We start from the raw sequence: 26610 nt of genomic DNA on the forward strand, positions 1-26610 counted from the left end.
TTCCTGAAAAGGAAAGCTCTGTGCACACGTTCTCAAAGATTTGTCTCAGACGACATTAAGGCTGTAAGATCGGTAAATAATGTGTACAACTGATTGCGTCTTCTGTGCTTGATCAGTGGATCATGGAAGATAGCCCAGTGGAACAAAGGAGGCAAAATTTGGGATTGTTTCAGAATATTCCTTGAAAATCCATTCTTGAAGCTGTTGAAGAGGAAAATATTTCTGATCTGGTAGATAGACATGAAGTGTCAGTGCCTTAGACAACTCCTGCTCTAACGGTTGTGGTTTCAAGTTGGTTTTCTTTTAAACTCTTCACCCCGTGTTACTGCTCAGGGGGACTGACTTTTCGTCAGTCATCAAGGAGAACGTCAACACTTACTTGAAACAACTTCAGCAGTGGTAGAGGCGATAAACCACTCCCCACAAAAGCCAAGCAGTTAACTATGGTGACTAATACTTATGATTGCAGAAAGAAAACAAAGAATCTTTGCTTGGAGCAAATACATTGTTGATTTGTTGCTGTTTGTTTCACTTGCATGTCATTTATGTGATCTATTGCCCATGTGTTTATTAATCTGTGGTTATGACCTCATTGCCTGGCCACACAACAGTGTAAATACTTTGTGTTGACTGATTAAGAATACTTAGAATACCGGTTTGTAATACAGTGTTATTTTGGCTGAAGTTTTTGTGTATTTTATCACTCTCCACAGGCATTAACTTCAAGGAAGTGAACCCAGAAAACACAAAAACTATATTTGGCGAGATACACACATCCATTGACACTTTGGCATTCACATTCGGCAATGTGTAAGTACAACTTTTGTATACCTTTTCAACACCACTAGATGTTTATGACTTCTTTGTGTAACAGCCAAGAAAAGCGGGACTGACTTCAGCCGATCTTCATTACTATTTCTTTCCTGTGTTTATCTGTGTTTTGAATTGTAGATCTGCTTTTTGTTTTTAAGCAACAGTATGGTTCAGAGTTGGATTTCTGGAAGCCCTTTATTACTGAATAGATTGCAGTTTTGAACACAAACAGCACTTCTGACATTAATGTACATCTACACATCTACCCCTCAGAGTGTCTGACTTCCTTATGGGAGATGTGGACAGCGGCTCAGGGTTGGGGATCCCCCACACCAGGAGAAGCAGGGTGAGACACCATCTTTCTTTTCCAAGCTTTTGGGCCAGTTCTTTCTTCCCAAAAGCTTTGTTTTCAAACATGGCGGTTTTCAAAAGGGTGCACTTAAAGCAGCAATTTCACCACGCCTCCTTTTAAAAAAGCCTCAAAGACTTGCTTTCTGTACTTAATTGGGGTGTTGAAAACCCAGCTGCTTCTGATGTCTAACTTTGATTGTATGTCTGCTGCTCCCCTCTTATAATCTGAAATGTCTTTTTCACAGTCTTTTGACAATCTCTCTGTGGATCCTGAGGGATATGTTTCAGAGAAAACTGACCTTGTGGGTAAGTGTCATTCACGTTCTGTCTTTTACCTCTGAGCAATATGGGTGTAAAAAAAAAAAAGAATCCTGAAGTGTAATCGTTATTAATGGCTGCTTTAGAAAGTATTTAATGGTTGCTTTGTAGCCCAGGGCACCCTGAAGTGTCAGCTTGTGAGCTAGTCGAGTGATTTAGGCTTTAAACTCTTGAATGCCTGAGGTAGACCCGCCTTAAACCTCTGCTTCCACCCCTGTTATTTCTGCTGCTTTTTTCATACTTGCTGCTCTTTTTCCCCTCTCTCCGTCCACATATCTGACATTCCTTGCCTGTTTAGGAGTAGTTCCATGTGGGATGGGAAACACATGCGGTTTGTGTTAAATCAGATGGCGGGTGGCTGGGAGAGGTGCATCACATTGTAATTGTAAAAAAATGCTGTTGGACTATGATATCCGGCACTTTCATATCATCCTACGCTGACAAGCTTAGTGTGTTTTTTCATTTAACTCCCACACAGGTCTGTTTGGATAGTAGAACTGAGACACATCAATCCAACACTTGGCAGTTTTGTTGGTACCTGGTGTTTTGATTCACCCTGTTTTGATATGTGTGTCTCCTCTGCTGGTTCTCCAGGCCCAGAGGTGCCGTTGTCACGCGAGGAAGAAGTCGACTTGACCCTGCAGAAGAATGAGAGCGGTGTGGAGTCTGCTCTCCTCTACGCCAAGGCCTGGTCAAAGTACATCAAAGACCTTCTGGCCTGGATGGAAAAACGGCTGGCTATGGGTAAATTTTGTGGTAAAATTCACCTCATCCACTGTTGCAAAAATCAAAATAAGTCAAAGAGAATTACCTGTAAATTGCATTTGACCCAAGGTTGAAGCAATACTTTCCAAATAGATCCCTGTGGCATTATAAGCCTTTTTACTGTTAATTGAGGTCAGAGTTCAGAAATGGCAGAATGGATTGTGGGCACTTAACAGCGATTTAGTCCTGGAAATATTGTTTTCACTCCTTTATACCCAAAGGCAAATTTTGTCAAAATGCAATGAGGTTTTTATTTCCTCCACATAATATATCTATGTATTTGTATTATATGGGAATGTGAAATGTAATAACAGTTCTTACAAGTTTATGAGTGTGAAATCAGTTTGTTTATTCATCATTATGCAATTAGATTAAATCCACTACACTACTTTTATCTAAAAATGGGTAATCATTAATTGACAGATCCTTTTGTGCAACTATTTCTCTTTCAGATATTGAGTATGCCAAAAACTATGCCAAAATGGCTGAGTCTGCAAAGACACTGGCCAGTCAACAGGTAACAGAAGATCCTTTTAATATGAATATTGTATAGAATAGTTGTTGAAGTTGTTATTCAGATGTTAATTTCTTCATTGTATTTGTCCAAGGACTATATGCCATTCAGCGACATCTACGTGTCCACATTCAAGAACGACATTGAATACAAACAGCTGCTTATTCAAACCGCAATGGCTCTTCAAACAAATAAATTCATACAGGTAAGTGACAGGTGACAAGAGGAAGGAGACTGTAGCCCATATAGAGCCCTTGAGTCCCTCAACCATCTGTTGTTGGATTCATTTCAGCATTTCACAGGCAATGACTGTCTCATGTAGCAGAGGCATTCATTTTTGTTTTTCCTTTGACAGTGACGTATGAAAGAGTGCATAAAGTAAAAGTTTAAAAAGGCCTATAGTGAAATTATCTGACTGTGAAAAAAGAAATGTATAAAGAAATATTTTGCTCTTCTAAAACACTAGGGACAATTTTTAACATGACGAAGCCGCATTCAAGTCACTGTTTTTGGAAATGTGTTAATTGTGTTGATCTTTTTGTGTCTTTCTTGTTATCATACTATTTTCAGACTTTTTTTGAGTTTTTGAAAGCAATTGAAGTCAGAAAGCCCTCCTGTAATCCTCTAGTCAACAGTAATGTTTTGTAAAAGAAACTTGCCGATTCAGGCACAAGCATCGCTGATATGGTTCTAATATGATATGGTGTAATCGCTGACTGTTTTCAGCCTCTTCTGGCTCGTAAGAATGAACTGGACAAACTGAGGAAAGACATCAAGGAGCAGTGGCAGAGAGAGCAAAAGAAAATGGTATGTAATGAGTCCTTGTGAAGATAAACACCATAAGACACATGCTAGTAGCTCTATAGAAATGGAACTCGTCTCCCTTTTTGCATTACAGACAAGGCAGCATTCCACAGTGAATGTTATAATGTTGTCAGCCAATTAAATTCATGGCATACAATTCTGCAAGAGCAGAAAATAGACTTTTAATTTGCATCACTAGAAATATATAAGAATATGCTTTTTGGATGGTAATAAGAAATAGGCTGGGTGTGTATTCATGGACTAATAATTTCTCATTGCCCTGACTGTTGACAAACTATAGTGTGTCACTTCACAGGGAAGGTTAATTGACCACAAAGGCGTGCCTGATTATATTTATGATTTCTGTTGAACTCGTTTTACTCATATGGCTGTTTTGTGGTTGATCTGTGTGATTTTGGCAGCAAGAGGCAGATGCAACCTTGCGTAAGGCTCGAGCACTGAAAGCCCAGAGAAGGGAGGAGTACCAGAAAGCCCACTCATCCACCAACCGCTCCCAGGAGGAGCAGTCTAATGCTGGTAACAAACAGCTGGAGAAGAAGAGGAGGCTGGAGGAGGAGGCTCTGCAGAAGGTAGGCAGGGCAGAGGATGACAGGGACAATACTTAGCTTGATGAATAGTATGTGGTAATGATCCCTAAACATTTCCAGCCTTCTCAGAGCCCATGATAGATGAGGTTTACCACACCAGGGAAAAATTACAGTGGCATGTTCTTCTTTGCCAATAGGTACTCTGGCACCCTGTCAGTTGTCAAAATTTGCCTGCAGTAGTACATTGCAGTTGAACACTCATTCTACTTAGCAATTTAGCATTTCTCCCACATTCTCATACTATTCTGTGTATCCTTTGTTGTGGTCAGGCGGAGGAGGCCCAGGACCAGTACCAGAGCTGTATGGCTGACGCAGGCGTCAGGAGGATGGACCTGGCCAACGCCAAGAGCACCATCCTCACGCAGATCCGAGAGATGGTCTTCCAGTGTGACCTCACACTCAAAGCTGTGAGTGGACAGTACACACAACTGAATTGTCCAATAACATATGGATTTTTAATCTAAGTACCTTACAGGTACAGTGAATGATAAACTGAAAACAAATAAGTAGCCCTGCAATTAAACATTTAAACACAAGGATAAAAGCTATCTATCTCTTTTCAAATGTATTGAATGATCTTTTAATAGAAGGACTAACACTAAACAACACTAAGTCTGTGTTGTTTCACATGATTTAAATGGTTTGTTGAAATGATATGTTAAAAAGTATAATCAGTTCAGAAACACAAATTGCTGATTTGTTTTGAATGAATTTGAATATACATAAAAACGATGATCAAAATAATGACTGATATTGAGACGGTCGTCCTATGTGCTATTTGTACAATGCGCTTTGCTTTTCGTGTGTTCTGCAACTTCTTTTATTTTTAAGGTGGAAGTGGTTGTTTGAATTGTGCCCACAGAACTGTGTACTGAAACAGAAATCTGTCGAGTACTGAGAGTTTACAGTAAATGCTTGACCAGGTTGTCGATCCTGTTTGTTTATTCACCGTATCTGATTTGAATTGTCATGTTCATGTTAAATGGGAAGAATAGAATCTGCAGCACATGCATGAATGTGTGTCTGCCTGTATTTTTGTTTATGTCTTTTTTTTTTTTAATCTATTTACATTTATTTATTTACTTGACTTCTCATTTGTTCAATATGTGTGTCACTCACTCAGTCACTGAACTGTATTGCATCATCCTTCAGGTGACAGTGAACTGGTTTCAGATGCAGCAGGCGCAGATGGTGCCGCTCCCTGCCCACTACCAGGCCCTGAGTGAGAGCGCCAAGTTGTACGAACCGGGTGAATGCTATGCTGAGTTTGTCCGGAACCTGCCCAGACATCTGCCTAAAGAGCGTGTGCACTTAGACTCCGTCTCCTCTGACAATACCAGGTACCAAGGACTATTGATGCACACGAATGTTCTGCATATATTCTCTGTATTCATACCCAGTAATCATGATGATGGCTTTCAAACTGCTTGGCTGTGAATGCTGAAGGTCAGCTTTATAAAACTCTGCATCAACAACTCCACAGTCAGACTTAAAAGACAGTCGTGTTGAGTGTTGAGCCTCGCTGAAGTCATAGTTTCATTTTAGATCAAACATTGAATTGAACAGTTTCAGAGGAAAGTGTCTCAAAGTATCTTCAAGTCGCTCCCACCCGTTTAGAAGTTGTTCATGTTTTAGTTCTTCTTTCAGCAAAGGTAACAGTCAGTCAGAGTGGGAGGAAGCGAGAGAGAGAGAGAGGGAGAATCAGGGAGAGACAGAATGCGCGTTGAATTTGTTGCCCTTCCTCAGGAAATATCTGTAGCGCAGGCTGAATGCAGCAGGGGAGATTGTGAGCGTGAGAGTTTGGCTCTGGGTTAGAGCTGTCCCTAAGACTCTACTTAGATTGTCAAAGCAGTGTCAGAATCAGCTTCCCACACATACACCCTCACTAAGAAAATAAACAATGCTGCATAACTTCACTTTCCTAGTACTAACTTAATGGTAAAAGTTTTTATGTTGTTGTAGCTCTATTAGGCACAGTAAAGTGAAAGTACATTTGGCTCTGAGATAATTTTCTACTTCCATTTTTGCAAACCCACAGACGTGTTTAACGTGACATTATGTGCATTATATGACCCAATTTCAGTTTGTGTTCCTTATTCCCTCTTTCAGTTTTAGTTAAGCCCATAACACTTCTGAAAATGCTTTTAAGTTGCTTATAACAAATCAAATGAGTCATTTTTAACTTCATAACTTCATAACATAATAAAAACCTCAAAGGGTTTCCAGTATACCTTAGGTTAGCTTGTAAAAACAAACATTTGCCCTAATACAAGGCAATTTTTTCACTCAAATAACTTGGCTAGCTAAGTACAGCAGCAATGCTACAGTTGTGTGTAGTGAAAAGGTAATATAATGTACTAAAAGACTCGCAATACAATAGAGTTGTCAGATACAACTTCTCAGACTTACCAGATTGAAATGTGTCATGCTCGCTTATTCATAACACTCTGCTCCAAGCAGTTAAAAAAGTTTGGAGCCTAGGTGGTGGGTGTTAGAAAAACAGATTACACGCCAAAAAATGCAAGCCAAAAATCTCTTTGCATGCTGAAGTAATGGTTGAGTCACTGGTGTTGATCAACAATATTGTCAAATCCCGGCAGATGTGCACAGTGTAATATACTGAGCTTTGGGAAAATAGAAACCTTTCTTGCAAGTAAATTCTTCACATGTAACCTTAAATGCTAAATGTTTATTTCCCCAGGTTTGTGTTCAACAAGAGGTCAGTGGGCAGCACTCATTCCTCCCATGGCAACTTATCGCAGGCATCCATCACCTCCTGTGACGTGCTGAGCGGAGACGAAGTGGACAGTCCCCTACACCGGCCTGCGAAGATCAGTGAGAGGAGATCCAACAGCAGCACAGACATACAAGGTGCCCATTCAATTATTAAGAGTACTAATGTGAACACAAGGGATGGCCATAAGCAAAACAAGTATGGATCACATTTGATACCTACTTTTACAAAATGTGTGTAATAGATGAAATACCACTTTTACTTTTATTTTTCCAACATGGATATACAGTATTTTGAAAAAACCCAAAATAATTGTTGCTGTAGGTTGGACGGCTGAAGCTGGCAGGCTGTCTGTGGGTCAGATCAGCCGGCAGCTGCCTGTATCTTTACATGAGTCTTGCGGGGACTTGCCCTCTGCTCTTAGTCATGGACATTTTCTCGGAACTAAAGACGAACTAAAATCTAAATCGTTTGAGTTTCTTACCCGTCACAAGTCTGGAATGTCTGAAAATAACAGAAACTGACACTAAAAATATCACTAAACGGGAAGCTGGCATTGAGCAGTATTTCTTTGTTGTTACTTTATGTGTGTGACTTATAGTCTGTATGTTGTCTTGCAGCGCTGAGAAGTCAGGCGACGCTGAGAGCCTGGGCCTCCAGTAATCAGGGGAGCCAGGGCGGGATGTGCAGTGACTCGGAGAGCGCAGGAGGCAGCAGCGAGTCGAGGTCCATGGACTCCCCCACTGCCAGTCCAGGTAAGAGGATTTTACATTAAAGTTTATCTTTTTTAAATCTATCAGAGTTAGGGTTAGGGTTAGTATTGAGGGTATTTGGACATCGAAATGATGAAGGAATACATGGGACAAGGAAAGGAAACATTTGTACAGATGAGAGGTACAAATCCCCAAATAACTTCACAACAGATCATAGCAAAACTAAAAGAGGCTAAAGGCATTCCTGATACATTTTTCTTAGTTTTACTTCCTCATTGTACTCCAGACCCACGCACCACTCATTTTAGTGCACTTCCCTCTACAGCTGGAACTACTTGCCACACTGTGCCAAGCTATGAACTATTCAGCAATAAATGTAGGCTTTTATACATATGTGCAGGCGACTTCAAACGACGACTGCCCAGGACTCCCTCCACTGGGACCATGTCTTCTGCTGATGACCTGGATGAGAGAGAGCCACCATCACCCTCAGAAAATGGTGAGGCCTGGCCAGGCAGTTGTCTGTCTGCCGTAACACTGCACACCTCATATTGTGCTTTTCTATGGGTCTGGCTCCGTTGCAGATTGCGCTTGCATCAAATCATCATGCATTAACAGTAGAGCTGCACAGATGTGGGCCATGTTAGTTTTTGCATATGGCCTCAGGTTACACTTCCTGTATCTATGCTGAGCTTTCCCAGTCAGTGTATATGTTTATTTTCACATTGTGAATTGAAGCAGCAGACCAGCCTATCGTTTCATTTTCTTTTGTGCTTAACTGCATAAATCTATGCATAAAATCTATGCATAAAATATTAGAACAGCAGCTCACTGTATATTTATAGCAGGCTATGACCATTCAACAAATTTTATATGCCTAGAGGGATTCTGTTATTTCATTTTGTGATTAAGTGCAGATGACTGTTCTGTTTGTTTTATCCCAATTATTATATCTTAGTTTAATCTTTTATGTCGTGTTTTTTTCCACACTTGAACACTGTTGAACACTGAATTTTCTAAATTGGGATGTGAATTAATGCGTTAAGAACTGGGAGAGGGAAGCCACTTCAAGCTACCAATTATGTAGTGACGCAGGCTTGGCGTTCCTGAAATTGTTGTCATAGAGGGTCAGTTTTTTTTTCTTCTGCCGTTAATTTAAATCGGCGGCCATGCTGATAAGAACTCAGCTCGAAGTCACCTGTCTGTGAAGCTCCCTCATCGGCGGCTCTAATTTTCAGGTCTGGCAGAGATGGTGACAGAGACGGCCAGCTCTCCCGGTCCCTTCCGCAATGCTCAGATGTCCAAAGCTTCTCAAACCCATAAGCTGAGAAAACTGCGAGCCCCGTCAAAGTGCAGAGAGTGTGATAGTCTGGTGGTTTTCCACGGCGCTGAGTGTGAGGAGGTACAGCACATTTACTCCTCTTATTAGCTACAGAAATGATAATGGTGTTGTGTGTCTATGTACAGTATAGATGAACAAGGCATGAATGCAAAAATACATATAGTAAAAATAATATAGTATTTATTTATTAAACCGTCTTTTTTTTCCCTTTGCCAGTGCTCCCTGGCCTGTCATAAGAAGTGTCTAGAGACCCTTGCTATCCAGTGTGGCCATAAAAAGCTGCAAGGCAGACTACACCTGTTTGGTATTGACTTTGCCCAAGCAGCAAAGAATAGCCAGGATGGTGTCCCTTTTATCATCAAGAAGTGCACATCTGAGATTGAGAGTCGAGCCCTCAACATTAAGGTAAACTTAGCTTTGCTGGACACAGTGGAGTTCTTTGTCTATTACTTCATATTTTAAATTGCAGTCCTTATACAAGCCATACACAGAAATATCTTATTATCTTACTTTGAACACCATAGTATGGGTTATGTGATTATCAATTATAGTAAAAATGTTCCAATCCTTGTGCCTGTTTTTTCCTCACAGGGGATTTATCGTGTGAATGGTGCCAAATCCCGCGTCGAGAAGCTCTGTCAGGCGTTTGAAAACGGGAAGGACTTGGTTGAGCTGTCCGATCTCTCACCTCATGACATCAGCAATGTCCTCAAACTCTACCTGAGACAGGTAAGTCTTGGGTAACTTATGTTAAAGCATACATTCCTAGATATTTTGTATCGCACAAGTTAAATTCTTTATCATAAAATGGGGCATTTTCGCAAAGCAGTTGGTCAAAGATGCTTTTAGAGTTTATCCTTAATGCTCACACTTGGGACCTAGTTGGTAAATTCTTGTGTTTTTATAAGTATACATGCATTGGTAGTGTCTTAACAAAACATTTTGCTTTGGTAAGAACACAGAACACATCTCTGTTTCCCTTCTGTGTACAGTTACCAGAGCCACTGATCCTTTATCGATACTACAATGACATTATCGGCTTGGCCAAAGAGTGCCAGAGAGTGATTGTGGAGGAGGCTGATAAACCTCAAAGCGCCCAGACAGGAGAGAAAGGGGGGCCGAGCATCCAGCTCAACAGAGTCATTTTCAAAATCAGAGACCTTCTCCGCCAGCTGCCTTCAGCCAACTACAGGACGCTGCGCTACCTTATAGCTCACCTGAACAGGTAAAGGCTGCAAACACATACCTAGAGCCACTTTTTTTACACAGAGATTATGCAATTTCACCATAAAGAAGACCCGCCGCTAAGCTAGCTTTGCTTTTTTACACTGCACCAAACAACGCTGGAAGAATGCCCAGTGTGTGATGTTAGAAAGCACGCCAGCTTTGGAGAAGCAAAAGAGGCATAAAGATTAAGACGTCGTTGGCATCTTGTCCTACCAGTTTGCCCTTTTTACGCAGACATCAATTCAACTCTGTTAGCTCTGCTGCCGGCTCAGAGGTGAAACAAGTGTGTTTTACACAGACAGTGAGGCAGAGCAGTGCCTCAACAGTCCTGCTTTGAAAATGCAGCATAAAAAGGTCCTCTGATACAAAAAAACTTCCTCATAAGACACAAAGGGAAACAGAGACTTCCCTATACCACAGAGGAAGTGGCATGAAGTACATAAAACTCATGCTATATTAATAACCTGGCTCATTCAGTTTTCATATCTGTCACGAGCATCAATATTTTTGAAATGAATAGTCTCTGCTCATATCCTTTATATTTGAATATGACGATTTTCCAGCCCTGAAATTTCAAGCATATTGTGTTTTTAGTTGTCTTTGCAATTAGAATTGTACAAAATTACAGAGTCTTTTAAATCATCACATGGCAGAAACACTTTTTGGATTTTACTTCTTGAGGCATCTTGCCATGGGACACACTGATTGGCCAATTTTAAATATTATAAATGGGCCAAGATTGGTTTGCAGAATGTCAATGTTCTTTACAATGTAGATACAACACTTGAACCCAACTTGAAATATACGTTGTATACATAAAAAATTCCTGACTCTTCACTATCACAGAGTGGCCGAGCAGGCAGAGGAGAACAAGATGACTGCGAGTAACCTGGGGATTATCTTTGGCCCCACACTGGTCAAACCACGGCAAACAGACGCTGAGGTGTCCCTCTCCTCCCTGGTTGACTACCCCTACCAGGCCCTGATGGTGGAGCTGCTGGTGCGATACTTCCAGACTGTCTTTGACGTATCACCTCTCTCTGGCTCCGACATCCCCACAACTGGCCAGGCGTCCCCCAAACTCACCCCCCAAGAGAAGGTGCAGCGACTCAGCAGACACTCCACCTCCCTGATGGACATCAAAGAGGTGAGGAGGGATTTATGGGTGTGACTGGGCTGGTCTGGGCTTGCAGTGGGGTAAAACATAATGCATGTTTTCCCGTTGTCACTGCTGGTTTTGTGTTGTAGCACTACTGCATATGTTAAAAAAGTTATAATTATAAAGTTATAAAACCTTTTTTGTGTCTACAGAGGGAGCTTATACAGTTTAAGGTGGGGAGTGAAGTGAGCTTACCAGACCTCTCTAGCCTGCTCTTTATCTCTGCTTGAGGCCAGCAACTCAAGGATTCATTAACTGTTACTAGCATAACATACTAAACTGTGGGTGGTAATGGAGTAGAATTGTGAGTTTGTAGATTAGAGGTTTTGACAGCGAAGAAAAATGTGTGGAATAAAAAAGACAATATCTCCAGTTCTGCCGCCGAGTTTGACCCTTTCTTGTACATCGTGAGTCTGACGGTGTTAATGAATAGCAATGCTAAAGCATTGGAGTGCACTTTTAGAAATAAGAAATAAATTATGGCAGTTATGATGTTATGTAATACTATTAATTACGGTCATTCACTACTAATTGATATGTAGTGGACAGATCTAATTGTGTATTATGTCCCTCCAGGGTGCCAAAGTGTACAAAAGATACTCATCAGTAATCCCGTCCTCACACATCCTGGATGAGGTTCAGGAGGTCCAGCCAGGAACAGACAAAACAGAGGTGTCAGCCGTGGATAGACTCAATGGGATCCAGACATCTAGTGGAGGAGAAGTCCAGAGGTCAACCCTAGTGTTTGGCCGCCCCAGCACCACCACCACCACCTCCCCCACCACCACTGCTGTACCGAAGGTCCAGCTACGCACCCAGCGCACCAGACTGTCGTCTCGGCCGATCAGCATGCCGCTGGAACGCCTGCCCACCCCCGCCCTGATCCATGAGAGGAATAACCGTAACACTGCTGCTAACATTGATTCAAGCTCCGCTGAGCGGGACCCCATTTCTGAAACAATACAGGAGATACCAGAGCCAGAAAAGGCTCGCCAAAGTGTCTCATCAAGGGTTAGCACCTATTATATCACACCTTTTATTGACACACAGACAATGCAGAGGAGAACATGGGACAGGAAGTACAAGCACTATGATGTTACACCCAGGACTGCTATGATTGTGGCCAGCCTGCCATCTGCCAGCTCTGGAGTACAACCTATAAAGGCAACGATGCCTGTCACTGTCAGCCCGGCAGTTACCACGGCCTCTGTGGCCCCTACCACAAGTAGTGTGAGCACCATATTCTCCAACAGCCCCTACACAGTGTCAGTCAAGCCTGCCTGGACTTCTAAAAGGGAAAATGACACAGATAATTCAGTCAGTGAGTCAAACAGCTCACCAAACCTTCCGCTAAAGCTCAGGGCACCAAGAACTCTGCAGCCTCCCCCAGGAACTTTCTACAAGCCCCCCGTTTCCAGAGCTCGGACGATTCCAAATTGGACCACTACTGTTACCACCATCACCACCACCAACACCACCACCTCATCGCTCACCCCCAGCAACCCTGCCGGGGTAGTCACGCCATCCCCTGCCCCTACAAGCCCCCCACAGACACGGCTCCAGACACAGGACTCCACTGACAGCGCCATTGACCCCGGGGTCTCGACCTCCGCCACCCTTTCGCCCCCACAGTCCCCACCCCCGAGCAGCCCTGATGACCTCAGCCCCAGCGAGACTAAACCCGTCTACCAAAGACTGCGACCTCGGCGGCTGCAGGAGCTTGAACACAGAGAGGCCCATTTTGTCTGATGCCAAAATACACATTATATCTGTAAATATTAATGTATCTGTGCCATAGTGTATACTGGAGAAAACATTTTTTATCCTATAAGCTGAGAGTGGGAGAAAATATAGGCCTGTGAAAATAAACCATGAAAGTGTTATAAGTACTAATATATTGTATTTTGCATGTTCAAGTCAAAATGTCAAAGAGTGGCTGGTCTCCCAAGTGCTCAAAACAAACCAATACTACACATGTGATGCCAACATTGAATGTGTAGTGTTTTTAAATAACAAATACATGAATTGTTGATTTTTATGTCAAAGAAACTTTGCCAACCACTTATTGACATCAGTCTGTAAAGAACTGTGAGCCTATCGCTTTCCCTGTTTGAGTTGAACAGTTAAGTCCATGTACAATATTTGATTTGTTACGAAATTATACTTTATTGTTATCACACAATGCACTTAATGCAGGTTCAAATTCTAATGTTGCCTTTAATGTTACATTTTACTTAATTTTGTATTTTATTCCACAAGGAACGGACAGAAGTATTTTTAACATGAGGTTTTCATTCTGAAAGAGTTCAACAGTTTCGTCCATTGTTTCCTGTGATTGGTACATCGTTTCTCAGTATGTAAACCTTATGTATCTGTTTACGTTTTTTATATGCATTCATACGTACTGCATGTTTGTCACAGTAATTTTGTCTCATCGCATTATTGCGACTATACAGAGGAAAAATGACAAGCAACAGTACCTGCTGCAAATTAAAAATGTAGTTTAAACTGTTACCTCTGTTCCAGTTGAGTTTATTTGTTTAGATCACTGTTCAGTGCCTCAGAGAACAACGGTAATATTTGAAACTAAGGTTTTTTTGAAGCCCTGTAGACATTTCTTCACTTTATGTGTGTTATTATTGTTACCCAACAAATCAGATCTTTGGCTGTATTTCACTGTGCTGGACAAATAGAAGAGAGAGACGGTGGAATGGTATCAGATCAAGTGCTGAAACTAACATTATTTAACCATTCAATGTCTAGAAAATGACAAAAAAAAATGGTGAAATATCACAATCACAGCCTAGAGGCCCCTCAAATCTCTAGTTTTGTAGAGAGAGCAGAGAGTTCTCACATTCAGGAGTCGGGAAACAAAAAGTTTGTCTTAAACAATAACTGCCAATCATTTTCTGTCCGTCGACTAATCAACTTATCCTATTGGCTCTAGTCCAAGGTTTGCCCAGTGCCTCGGAGAACCTTCTATTTTTTCTTCTGTAGCCTGCAGACACACTTACTTTGTGTGTATCTTTACAGTACCTGTGGCATTACACCTTATCGTGTATTTCAACAATGAATCCAGTCAAATTTTTTACTACCATTGTTTGTATCTGACCAACCAGAGAAAGACACAGTGTGATGGAGCTGTGTGATGCAGCATGCTACCTGAGGCAGCAGAAAGCCCAGATCTGTGCAGCGTTAAGCCTCAGAATTCACCTCAGTTTCTGGATAAGCCATGTCTGCTGTAAACATAGTTCACCGCAGGTTCAAGTGGTTTTAATGTGCAACTGTCAAGGCTTCACATTCTCCCAACCTAATTACCCACGTCACCTGCTCCACCTTGCCGAGCTGCTCAGAGACGTGAGTCATTTGAGACGTGTACGGCACAAAATCAGCCACAACAAACATCTTATCTCTGAGTCTGCTAAACTCATGTGTGTCTAAGTCAAAACTCTGATTTATTTTGGAGGTGATAAACTGAACGTCTTCCTCTTTTTTTCTTTTTTTTCGCAGAGTGACAGTAACTGCAGGTGAATCTTTGCTCCTATTGTGATCAAACCCGTAACCCCCTCCCTCCAGCACAGGACAGTCTCTCCACCCGTGTCCCTCCTTTCCTCTCTAGCACATATCCCCCTAATTCTGCCTCAAAATGGATGACTGTTGTCTTTTTTCTGCCTGCCCATGTTGAGCTGGGAGATTAGAGCAATCAGATTAGGAGTGCTGCTGACCTGCAGGCAGAGGAGAGAGAGTGGGCAGCTACTGTAGGAGTCATACGGAGCTCTTCTACCTCGCTTAATGTTTTCCATTACTTCATCCTGTTTGCAAACCTGTTTCTCTAGATGTCGTACGACTTTTATATCATTCCATAAGAGGTAAGGATCAGAATCAACTGCTTTGTTCTTTTGTTGACACAATAGGATGTGCTGTAAGATCATGTAAGAGGTGACAGGTGTGTGGTTGCTAATTACTGTTTTAGTTTTCTTAAAGCCTGGATTCTAACATAATGTAATGGTGTGAAAACCGAGATCTTAGGGGCTGCGTTTTATGGATCCTTCTCTGAATTACTTAAACATGCAGCAGGCTTTCGATCATGAGACACGTTTGCCACAAAATTTCCACACGTGCAAGGAAGTCCTGTCTTGTGTAATTACTGTTTGAGTAATATGGCGTTTTACATACAAGTCAGACAAAATTATAGCCTTTACTCTCCTGTTTTAGCCTCACATTCTTTGCCCTCTTGTTTTTCTAGACAGGTGTTTATGTCCCTGCATCTTCGCTCTGCCAGTATGTTAATCTGTTGGACATGTTACTCTGAACAAATTACTCCTCATGTCCGACATTCTCTGATGTCATCTGCACATAACCTGTATATGTGATTTGGCATTTGAGATTATTTTTTTTTTAGTAGTCAGTTCCAAAATGAATTTGTCTGTTGGAATAAGTCTGTATATCACAGAGTGGGTACAAATGACATGCATCAGTCAGATGCACTGCTTCGTGTGCATACACATGCCAACTAATGTTTATATGTTGTTAATAATGATGTGGACTATATACAATCTTTTAAAAGATGTTATACAAACTTGTATTTTCCTGTAGAGAAATTCCCTCCTATTGCCAACATGCCTACACAATAAATCTTAAAGCCGGTGGTGTTTTGCTCTGGAGCGCTTCAGCAGGGTGTGTGCTCTCCAAGAAGGGGTTTGAAGGATGGTCTGTCCAAGACTGTAGTCAAACGAAGCTAGTGCTAAGGCCAGAAACAGACAAGTTTGAGGCGAGGTTGGGTCAAAGCCAGAGCTAGAGAAACCAGTTTGATGAGTGGGTTGGATCTATAGTAGTAGATATGTAAAAGTACCATTATATTTTTCATAAAAACACCTTTTTTGGATGCTGTAAAGGCAGACTAAAAAGCAAGCTAAAACAAAAAATAGCACTGGTCAACTATGCAGAGGAAATACAAGTTACTATATTTAAAATCCTGCCAAAGCCTTGATGTTTTTGTGAGAGGTTACAGTGAATGCCATCTCTGATGGAAGTTGTTTATCTGCAGGTTTGTCACAGTCTGATGACCCCTTCTAGGGGTAAAGCCGCGGAGCAATGAAGACAGGCTCCCAAATCCGCCTGTTACTGTGGAAGAACTGGACCCTCCGCAAGAGACAGAAGGTATTATTGTTAATGTGAATGGGGTTGGACAAAAACCATAGACACACCAATCCTCATAATGCAATTAATACTCTGAAAGAGTTCCAACGTAAGAGGAAAAAGACTTCTTGTATTGTATTTGTGTTCCAATTGCTCTTCTGTGTATTTAACTCCCACTTTACTAGGTCCGCTTCCTGATTGAGATCTGCTGGCCAGTGTTGTTATTCATTGGTTTGGTGTGGCTGAGGAAGGCCAATCCACTGTACCAACAACATGAATGTAAGGATAAAACAACAAATTACTTTAGTGATGTCTTTATTAGAGTTCCTTTCACAGAGAGAACAACACATGTTAACCCTTTGATGTCTGATGTCTGTTTCTCCAGGTCATTTTCCCAACAAGGCCATGCCTTCAGCAGGGATTCTGCCCTGGATCCAGGGCATCTTCTGCAATGCCAACAACCCCTGCTTCAGATATCCAACCAGTGGAGAGTCTCCAGGCGTTGTCTCCAACTACAACAACTCAGTGTAAGCCTGATTATAGCACTCTTAAACCTCTTAAACTTCAGCTGCAGCAGAAACATCATATAACTGTGATTTCTCGAATTGTTCACCATCACTTACGTATCTACATTTAAAAAAATTGTTACTGATGATATGATGCGGTTACATAAAATTAGATGATGTATCACAACATTCCAGTTAATTTAGAGGAGTTAATAAATTAGATTCATTCAGTTTTTTTTTTGTTTGTTTGTTCCAGATTGGCGCGGTTCTATGTTGATGTCCAGGAGCTTCTGCTCAATGACACAGAGGTCCAGCAGCTTGGCCGTCTTTGGCATGAAATGTCGTCTTTCTCAGACTTCATGGACACGCTACGCAACAACCCATCTGTTATGTCAGGTAAAGGGCAAATGTGAGAAATGGCTCAGACAGTTGCACTTCTCTTGAGAATAAAACGGTTGGTAAAAGCTTTTTTTTTTTCAACTCAAGAAAAAAAACTGATGGCACAAATCAGCTGTCTTTGATTGCAGCTTTGTGGCATTGAAAACCAAAGCTGGACTTGAGTTTTGAGTTTTAATTATGAACTCTCATTTTAACCTGACAGGAAACGTTAGCTACAATCAGAACTTTACCTTCTTGCCTTGTTGTTGTTTGCACATCCTCTTTCTGTTGGTGTTTCGGCTCCTGTGTTCTTCATAACACCTCCTCACTTTCTCTTTCGACAGAAATTCTCTGTCAGACTTTCAATTTCTCAGTTTTGTTTACCTTTTTGCAAAATGAGTTGCTTTACATTGGCACTGTTCACCATCATTTGAGATGTCAGATGGTGCATTTACATAATCACTTACCCACATTACGAAAGCATGACAGCTACACAAAGGTGTATCCAGGATACTGATGAATGAACTGCCTTTTCCCTTCACTCTTATTCCCTTTTCCTCTTATTCTCCGGTAATATTCACTTTATTGAGGTATGCACAGGGCCGGTCATGACTGGGTCATAAGCTTATTCTTAACAATACCTCAATCGAAATTAACCTAAGCAGGGGTATGGTTATAAACGCACATCCTCTTGCTCATAGACTTTACCTGAAACATCAAATTCCTGACAATCCTGTCTTACTGTGAATCATTTCCTCCTCGTAGTCCACGCTGGTCGGGTCAATGTAGTATTTAGTGCTTCTGACTTTTCACAATCTCTGCTCTTGATTGTTCCTCCAGGCCGTGGGCTGAAGATAGAGGATATTCTGAAGGATGACGAGGTTCTCACAGCCTTCCTCTTGCGAGACGCCGGCCTGTCGGACTCTATAGTTCACCAGCTCGTCAACGCAAGACTAAGACTAGAGCAGGTGCTGTATTTTCACATATTGTTGTATATGAGATATTCTAATGATATTCGAGACATCCCACACTAAATCCAGCATTCCTTTCACTTCACATCCCCCAGTTTGCCTTTGGTATCCCAGACCTGCAGCTGAAAGACATAGCCTGCAGCCAGGCCCTGCTGGAGCGCTTCATCATCTTCCCCAGTCGCATGGGGCTCCACGGGGTCCGCAACGCCATGTGTGCCCTCAGCCAGCAAAGGCTGCAGAAAATAGAAGACATCCTCTACGCTAATCTGGACTTCTTCAAAATGTTCAAACTGGTGAGTTCTTTGAACAAGTGTTTTGAATGTCTGCACGTCAAATTAATATCAGTTGTATCATAAATGTAAAAAGGGTGAAGCTCCTTGTTTTACATTTATTCTTTCCTCCCTCTTCTTGCCACTTTTCTATTTTTCTTAGTTATGGTCACTTGAATGTATTATTTTGGAAATCATCTTTTCCACTCACATTGTCGTCATTATTTCCTCTAAAGGTGGTTTGAAAAAATGATGTCCCTCTTCCTGTCCTGGCAGTGAAGGCCACAGAGGCTGCCAGTCTTCTTGTCTTTGTTTACAGTAAATTAACTCATTTCCCAGAATTGCCAGTTATGCTGCCATTCTTGATAATTTCCCATTACAGCCGGGCACAGTAGCGTTTAACAAATGTCTCTTAATCAGGGCTAAATGGAGCATTTGTTGAGGACTATTTTCAGCAGAGGGGTAATACACATGGTCTAGAGAGCATTTCTGGCACGGTTTACATGTGATCGAGTCAAAATAAACTACAGTGTGTGTTGACTCATTGTAATGAGTGAACACGTTACCCAAGTGCAACAGTGTTGGCACACTGATGTGTTTTTAACAGCTTTTGGACAATGGACCCCCAAGTGTTGGATCAATGCATTGTTTGTTTTGGTCTTTTTAATGGGATTTGCTGATGATAAGAAACTGATGCAGTATCATCAGACAGAGAGTGCAGATGGATGGTTACATAGAATATGAAACCTGAGTTTGTTCCAGTGCAATCAGCCCTTTTAAGTCTGTCAGCATTGACCTTTTAACAGTCGCAAATTTAAAAGGGCATTTACCAGAAGTAGCTAATGGAGAGGAAGACATGCCCCGCTCAAGTCCAGGGAACAGTTTGTCCACTGGTCTGGGAATACCTACTGCAGCTGGACTTTTTCACAATAACATCAGCTAAGTTGATATTGTGATATTGGACTAATCACAACTGCTCTGGCTAACATTTGGATTGATGTATGAGATGTGCTTCCTTGTGATTGTAAAATGTGTTGGTGTTGGCTTTGTGCTCAGAATGGTGAATTATTGTTGTGAATCGTGGCATGATGTCAGAGGACTCACTGATGGCTCAATGTAAAGCTGGTGATGATGTCACGACTGCATGTGAGGCCCGGTGGCCGATTCCCGGCTTGTAGGTGACTCTGCCAGACCTGCTCGCTCAGTTGCCGGCTTTATTTGGGTCTCGGAATAAACAACAGGCAACAGAGCTTTTCCCCTTGAGTGACACGACAAGATTAAAGAAAATTAGCTTTAAAGGAGAGCAGATACATCACCACACCGGACTATTAAAGCTTTTTCCCCTCGACCACCTCCAGTTCTTTCTAGCTGTGTGTTCAGGTTCAGCCTGAGTGAGTCAGGTGACTGGCTCAAGTCAGGTGTTGGCATGGCATTATCCCTCTTGGCCTGTTTCTATAATGGGCTTATGTAGACCCCGTCTGCAGCCTGTGAGGTATTCCGTAAGACGCCATGCTGCGCCGCGTATAAATACATTACCAACATGTGCCAGTCTGAAGGGTTCAGTGAACATGGCTGCCAGCTTCTCTGGTTGCTAGAAAACTGACAGTTGGACTGAAACAGCAAGAGCAGATTGTCTATCCGTACCATTGTCCGTACAGTTGCTCGTCCATCTGTCCGTCTGTGTGTCCGTCCGTTCCAATCTTGGTCACTGTGACCTCACAGTCACACGCTGTGGTCCCATTCTCAGGAACACATAACATTTGGCACAAACGTTCACTTGGCCTGAAGGATGAACTGGCAAGAATTTGGTGGTCAGAGCTCAAAGGTCAGCTTTACTGTGACTAACTTTATAATGCTCTGCAAACACACTTTTCCAGCAATTACTCAGCACCCCAATTGAGGAACAGAAGGGAAGATTGTGACCATATTTCACATTTGGTCGAATACCGAATTGGTGAATTGGTAACAATCTAGTTATTTAAACACTCAAATCATCTGCTCCGTGCAGGTTTGATCAGATTTGACTAAAAATAGCCAAACAACCAACTGATTCCTCACTTTGATTAGCACACTAAACTATTTAACGTCACCTTTTTCCAAATGAGCCCCGGCCCGCCTCAAACTGTTCCAATTTTAGAAGCGAGGAAGGATTTTCTTGCATTACGTCACCGATGTCCAAGGTGCATGAAGAGATCAAAACTCCAGCAACATTTCACATTACAAATGTTCTTTGTAATGTTTTTTATGATGACCTTGATGAAGACCACTGCTCTCCCTTCACTAGAAAACTGTAGATTTTTGTAGGATCCCATCAGCCATAATATGAGGCTGATAAAAATCTAATAAATGCAATATTCAACATCACGGGCTCATAGAAGCATTTTGAACATGACATATATACAAAGGGTGGACAGAATCACAATATGATGCAATCGCTTTAGGTACTTTGTTTACTTTGAACTTACACATATTGGTAACATCTCTATTAATTAGGAGAGAAATATGAGTTTCTTGACGCACACACCAAGTGTACGTATAGTTGTCTGAAGTCTATATAAGAGGGGAAGAAGCATCTTAGTGGTGATCTGTGCATTTAACTCATCGGCTTTGTTAAGTTTAAAGCCCATTACCACATTGACCTCTGCCTTGTAACAACATAACTCCACTTGTTACGCTCCCCGGCTCCCTTCTCCCATCCACCTCTCAACACCCTTCCTTCCCATTCTCTCGCTTTCTCTCTTTCCCCCGCACCGCCTCCCTCCTTCCTTCGCTCATTGAAATGCAAGCGCGAGGAATGTGAGAGGAAGGATATCACATGTGCGTGTTTGTCTTTATGTTCAGGGTTTCCGTAGCCCTCAGCACTCTGCCCCGACCAGGCCTTCTCTAACACTTACTGCTAATGGTTTCTCAAGAAAACAAAGTCACTGAAGGAGGTTTAAGGGAGAGCAAATTAATGGATTTCAAGAGATGAGACCAAATGTTGTGGGACAAGAAAGGAAAGCCACATAGAAAGTGGGATGTGGTTTATAGCTCAGCAGGTTGATAAAGTCTGTGTAAAGTGAGCAAAAGTGGTTTCTGCTCAGTAACAAACATTTCTTGGAAGCATCCAGTTTCCAGCACTTTAGGGTTGCTGTTTAACTGGTTTCTTGCCAGATATGAATGTGTTCATTTGTCTAAAGGCATCATGGGACACAATTTAAAAACATCAGCGATGGTCATATCATACAAAAAACAAAGAGCAAATTGTGTTTAATCTCTCATTTTATCTGTACTCATCTAGTTTTGAAAACACTGTATGAATATTGTTCCCTTGACTGACGCATCTTGTGATTTTGTCTCCTCAGATGCCTCAGGTCATGGACAGCAGCTCCAAAGGGATTGACCTGCACTTCTGGGGTCGGGTTCTTAAGGAGGCATCGGACAAGATCCAAGTTGTAAGTTTTCCAAAGTCCATCTGTCCCCTCCGCTCCTGCTCCTCTCCTCTTGTGTTTCGGTCCTGCAGGATCCAGGACGCTCCAGTATTTTTAGCCCTGCAGGAAGCTTGCCTCTTCCGCTGCTCCCAGTTTGAGAATCGCTCAGAGAGGAGGCTGAGTGATGGGCTCTACAATGTGGGGCGTACATGTCTTTGTGGGCTCACGTCATAGATCTGTGAGGGGGTGTGTGCATTCATGTATATGTATAACTGTGTGTGTGTGTGTGTGTGTGTGTGTGTGTGTTTGTCCGAATTAGTATGTCACTATACCAACTGGAAAAGAGCCTAATCATAAATTCACATACCAACATTAATGAAAAAAATAATGTTGATATACTGTAGTTCTATTATGTTATATTACTATATATATGTATATTTTAATTTTCTTGTATAATATTTTTCTAACATTGATGAAGTTCTACACAGAATAAGGTGGAAAAGTCAGTATCTGCAATCCCATGAAAACTGCTGGTGAAGATTAATTAACACACACACACACACACACAAAGAGAAAAATAAGATGACTGGGATTGTGTTGTGTGATTCGGCACGTTCACTGTATGCCCCAGGCAAGGGGTAGAGTATCCCATCATCACCTTAGCCAGGGTGTGGGAGAGAGAGAGAGAGAGAGAGAGAGAGAGAGAGAGAGAGGGGGACAGGGGTGTCGGGGGAGAGGGAGACATTCCTGAGAGGTGACACATCCTGTAGGTGGGACCCTCGTATCACCGCGGTGACAGAAAGGCGAGCCAAATGCTCTCATCACCCACCTCTGCTTCCTTTCAATTTAGCCAAGCGAGTGTGTGTGTTTGTGTGAACAAATAAATAAGAAAAGGGAGGAAGAGGGAGTGAGTGCGAAATAAATCAGGGGTGTGTTTAAAGCATGCGTATGTGTGCGTATGAGTGCATGTGCATGTTGACACGTTCACGTTCACAAGTTTGCTTTGAGTGGGAGATCTAGAAAAGCAATTAGTCATTTAATTTGATAAAGACGAAAACCTGATCCCTTATGAGATCATATACAGATGTGCAAAGGTGATTTCTCAGATCAGGTTGATTTTAATATGATGTGATTATATCTTTGGACAAAACTGCTCAAACTGAAAAGTCAAACTATTGGCAGCCTCCTTCGCTATTTCTTCAGAGAGGAAGTGATCTAAACCGGGGTGAAATACACTTGGACGAAGCTATTTTTGTTCTATCAATTGGAGGATATTTAGTCCACCCTCTGACTATCCTCAGGAGGCGTCAGTCCAACATGTTTGCTTATCTTTCAAACTATTGTTATCTAGTGATCGTCTATCTTACGCTATTCACACAGTATGAATGAATATGAAGAATATAAATATCCCTGCCTTGTGAATCATTTTCTGACAAAGGGTCAAATAGCTCAAAGCTAATTATTTACACTATATAGCGACACTCAACATTCATTATATATATATATGTGTTAACATTGGTGACCAGACAGGAGTCAAAGAACTGACAGCCTGTGGGTACCTTTGAGGGGGACATGCACCCTTGCTGGTGTGGTGTGCGCATTGTTTGTCATATTCAGCTCACATCATTCTTGCATTTACACTTGTTGTTGTTTAAAGTATGATAGCACCTTGTGTTTTTGTCTCTTGTGATGATGATGTCGCTCTGTTCGTTGATGCACCTCTTTCTGAAATGTCTCAGCAACTGTCGGATGGATGATTGTGAAATTTGATCCAATGCTTCTTTTGTGCAATACTAATAATAATATGATACACATTGTTCATTAGCATGGTAGCATGCTGATATCAGCATTTAGCTCAAATCACCCCTGTGCTGAAGTACAGCCTCACAGAGCCGCTAGCCGGCTGTAGACTCTCAGTCCTGTTAGTTAAATATAGAAGTTTGGATTTTGTTAACACTGTTACTTTTACTTACTGATGCTTTCTGTGTTTAGTTTCTACTTCCTAAGTAGTAAATTCACACTGCCCTATGTATGTCAGATAGAAAAGGTGAAGGTAGAATATGTTGAAGTTGTTGTGGACAGTGGATGGGCCTATCACATGTTGGCTTTCTAACTCTATCAAACAAACACTGAGAGAATCTCTTTCTGTGTGACTTGCACAGCTGATGGAGAGGGAGAGCTCTCAGGAGCTCCTGAAGGTGGCTTCGTCTCTGTTTCGAGCGGGGGGGCCCTCCTCATTCACCCAGCTGATGTCCAGCGTGTCGAGCCTCTTCTGTGGATTCCCGGAGGGAGGCGGCTCCAGGGTCCTGTCCTTCAACTGGTATGAGGACAACAACTACAAGGTGTTTCTGGGGGTCAATGGCACCAAGAGCCGCGACTACGTCTATGACGACTCTGCCAGTAAGTGATGGGGTGCTGAACTTCCAAGTTCTTTAGTATATGGACTTTATCCTACCGCAGTACATAGTGCATGTGGTAAATACAGTATAATTAATAGTATAGTGGTGTAACTATAGCTCTAGTATTATATAATATATATAATATTTATGGTGGACTGTGGAGGATGAATTAAGCAGCAGTCTTACAGCCTGAGGGAGGAAGCTGCTCAGTAGTCTGTTGATTCAACCTCAGACACTTCTGTATCTCTTCCCAGACGGGCTCTGAGAATATGTATCACTGATATAACTGATGCTCGGTAGATGGATATCAATGATGTACTGGGGGGACTGACTGACACATTTACATATGTATCTCATGTTAATGTGCTTTATAATGATTTTGTTGCTTTCATTTGGTTTTTACAGTCTGAACAGCACGACCACTTCTTTAGAATCTATTCTTTTATTATTCTTATTTATTAGTTGTAAAGTAGATTAAAATGAAACGATGCAAAATCCAAGATAATTAAACTGCAACTTTACTAGAGCAAAATTTCACAGAGAGAAATTAAAATGTCTTTCCAAAGATTTAATTCATTTTTTTTCCTGTTTGTCCGCTCGATCCAAATATGTTTAAGTTGTTTCCCAGCTGTGAGCAGCTGCTTCCACATTTGTTGTGGAGCAACAAACCACAATGAAATAGCAAAGTTGTGACACCAAAGTTGTGTCCCAGTTAAACAATACTTAATTATTCTGAACAGGTCTTCAATATAAAGTGCTATAAACACGAGAAAAGACGATATTCAAAGATGTTCAGTGTGCCTGCTAAATTTGATTGCTTATATACTTCATCAGTTGTCGTGCTGAATGGATCAGTTTACCACACAAGAGCCAAGAAATCTCCACCATAAAGCGTTGGGTGACTCATTTAGCATACGTGACTGTAATATCTCAGATGAATCAGAATGGCGCCCAGGTCTGCATGGTGTTAGAAAGTACTCTGTCTCCGCTGAGTCATTCAATGTGCTGCTTCATCTCTCTCTCTCTTTTTTTTTCTGTCCTTTTCTGTCTCTATTGTTCTTCTTCTAAACTCACTGTTTGTGCAATATCTCCACCCTTAGCTCCCTTCTGCAACGGCCTGATGGAGACCCTGGAGTCCAACCCTGTCACGAAAATTGTGTGGAATTCAGTCAAGCCCCTGCTGATGGGAAAGATCCTGTACACCCCCGACTCCCCTGCCGTCCGCAAGATATTAAAGAGTGTAAGAGAGACCACCTCCAGCCCGACCCCTCACCTCTCCCTCCCTCCCTCCCTCTCTCTCTCTCTCTCTCTCTGTCTCCACTCACTCTCACCCTCTCCTTCTCCATTTCTTTCACCACTCTCAGTATCTGTGTATGTGTCCAAACCCCCACCCCTCTTAGGAATGAGCTCACTACCGAAGCAAAGGAGGGTGGAGGGATAGCAGGCCGGTCGACTGCAGTGTGAAGGAGGAGAAGATTTAAACAATAAATTGAATGTGAGGGTGCAGCCCTGAAAGGAAAAACAGGATGTTTTTCTGTCTGTCACTTCTCGTTCAGCGTGTCTGACGCAAAACAAATCAAAATTTTCAAGAGGAGTTTCGTTAATGAGAATTTTGAAATCTGCTCGGGAAAATAAAATGACCTAATGTGACTGTCCACTTTTTTATTACCAACGTTGTTTGAAGAGCATTTAGATAAATGGATCCCACTGCTGTTAACTGTCTGATGCCTTTTTCATACAACAGAAATAAAATAGTTGAATAAAATAGTCACTTTTCTAAGTCAAAAGTTGAAAAATCTGTCTTTACATCTTCATGATTTAGTCTTCCTGTGTGTGTGTGTGTGTGTGTGTGATGCAGGCCAACACAACGTTTGAGGAGTTACAGAGGCTGCAGAACATGGCCAAGGCCTGGGAGGAGTTGGGACCTCAGCTCTGGGCTTTCTTCAACAACAGTGTCCAGATGAACATGATCAGGGTATGAATCCTGCACATAAAAAAAAAACATGACATTTGTCCACACCTGCAAACACTTAATGTCATTGAATTCTGATGCGAACGAAAATAATTCTCTGCACAGCGTATCTCCCTAAGCCAGAAACAGAAGAATCCTGTCTGATGCAGCATCTTTAAAGAAAATCAATTATTGCGCTTGTTCCTGCTTGTGAAATATGTTTACATTACAAACAGTAA

The 26610-nt window shown here is 41.8% G+C and overlaps 2 protein-coding genes across 3 annotated transcripts in view; both read left to right on the forward strand.

The window, feature by feature from the left end:
* LOC139214286 (rho GTPase-activating protein 29-like) overlaps positions 1-13862 on the forward strand; it is a 30189-nt gene extending 16327 nt beyond the window's left edge. The window contains exons 4-22 of one of the 2 annotated variants that reach the window (XM_070845095.1): positions 714-810; positions 1087-1159; positions 1410-1470; positions 2077-2226; positions 2700-2764; positions 2856-2966; positions 3488-3568; positions 3988-4155; positions 4443-4580; positions 5326-5513; positions 6875-7044; positions 7528-7662; positions 8021-8119; positions 8859-9022; positions 9179-9367; positions 9554-9691; positions 9955-10187; positions 11036-11336; positions 11925-13862. In XM_070845095.1, the coding sequence (XP_070701196.1) occupies positions 714-810; positions 1087-1159; positions 1410-1470; positions 2077-2226; positions 2700-2764; positions 2856-2966; positions 3488-3568; positions 3988-4155; positions 4443-4580; positions 5326-5513; positions 6875-7044; positions 7528-7662; positions 8021-8119; positions 8859-9022; positions 9179-9367; positions 9554-9691; positions 9955-10187; positions 11036-11336; positions 11925-13097 (3734 nt within the window). In that variant the 3' untranslated portion in view covers positions 13098-13862. The remainder of the gene's footprint in view (positions 1-713; positions 811-1086; positions 1160-1409; positions 1471-2076; positions 2227-2699; positions 2765-2855; positions 2967-3487; positions 3569-3987; positions 4156-4442; positions 4581-5325; positions 5514-6874; positions 7045-7527; positions 7663-8020; positions 8120-8858; positions 9023-9178; positions 9368-9553; positions 9692-9954; positions 10188-11035; positions 11337-11924) is intronic. The other variant, XM_070845097.1, reaches the window with a different exon arrangement.
* A 2580-nt stretch (positions 13863-16442) lies between these two features.
* The window catches only part of LOC139214812 (retinal-specific phospholipid-transporting ATPase ABCA4-like), a 34060-nt gene continuing 23892 nt past the window's right edge, over positions 16443-26610 (forward strand). Inside the window, exons 1-10 of the mRNA XM_070845738.1 lie at positions 16443-16508; positions 16673-16766; positions 16873-17014; positions 17250-17389; positions 18212-18339; positions 18438-18635; positions 21956-22045; positions 24184-24421; positions 25521-25660; positions 26279-26395. Coding sequence (XP_070701839.1) covers positions 16443-16508; positions 16673-16766; positions 16873-17014; positions 17250-17389; positions 18212-18339; positions 18438-18635; positions 21956-22045; positions 24184-24421; positions 25521-25660; positions 26279-26395 — 1353 coding nt within the window. The remainder of the gene's footprint in view (positions 16509-16672; positions 16767-16872; positions 17015-17249; positions 17390-18211; positions 18340-18437; positions 18636-21955; positions 22046-24183; positions 24422-25520; positions 25661-26278; positions 26396-26610) is intronic.

The sequence above is a fragment of the Pempheris klunzingeri genome, chromosome 15, assembly GCF_042242105.1.
Source record: "Pempheris klunzingeri isolate RE-2024b chromosome 15, fPemKlu1.hap1, whole genome shotgun sequence".
Taxonomy (NCBI): Eukaryota; Metazoa; Chordata; class Actinopteri; order Acropomatiformes; family Pempheridae; genus Pempheris; species Pempheris klunzingeri.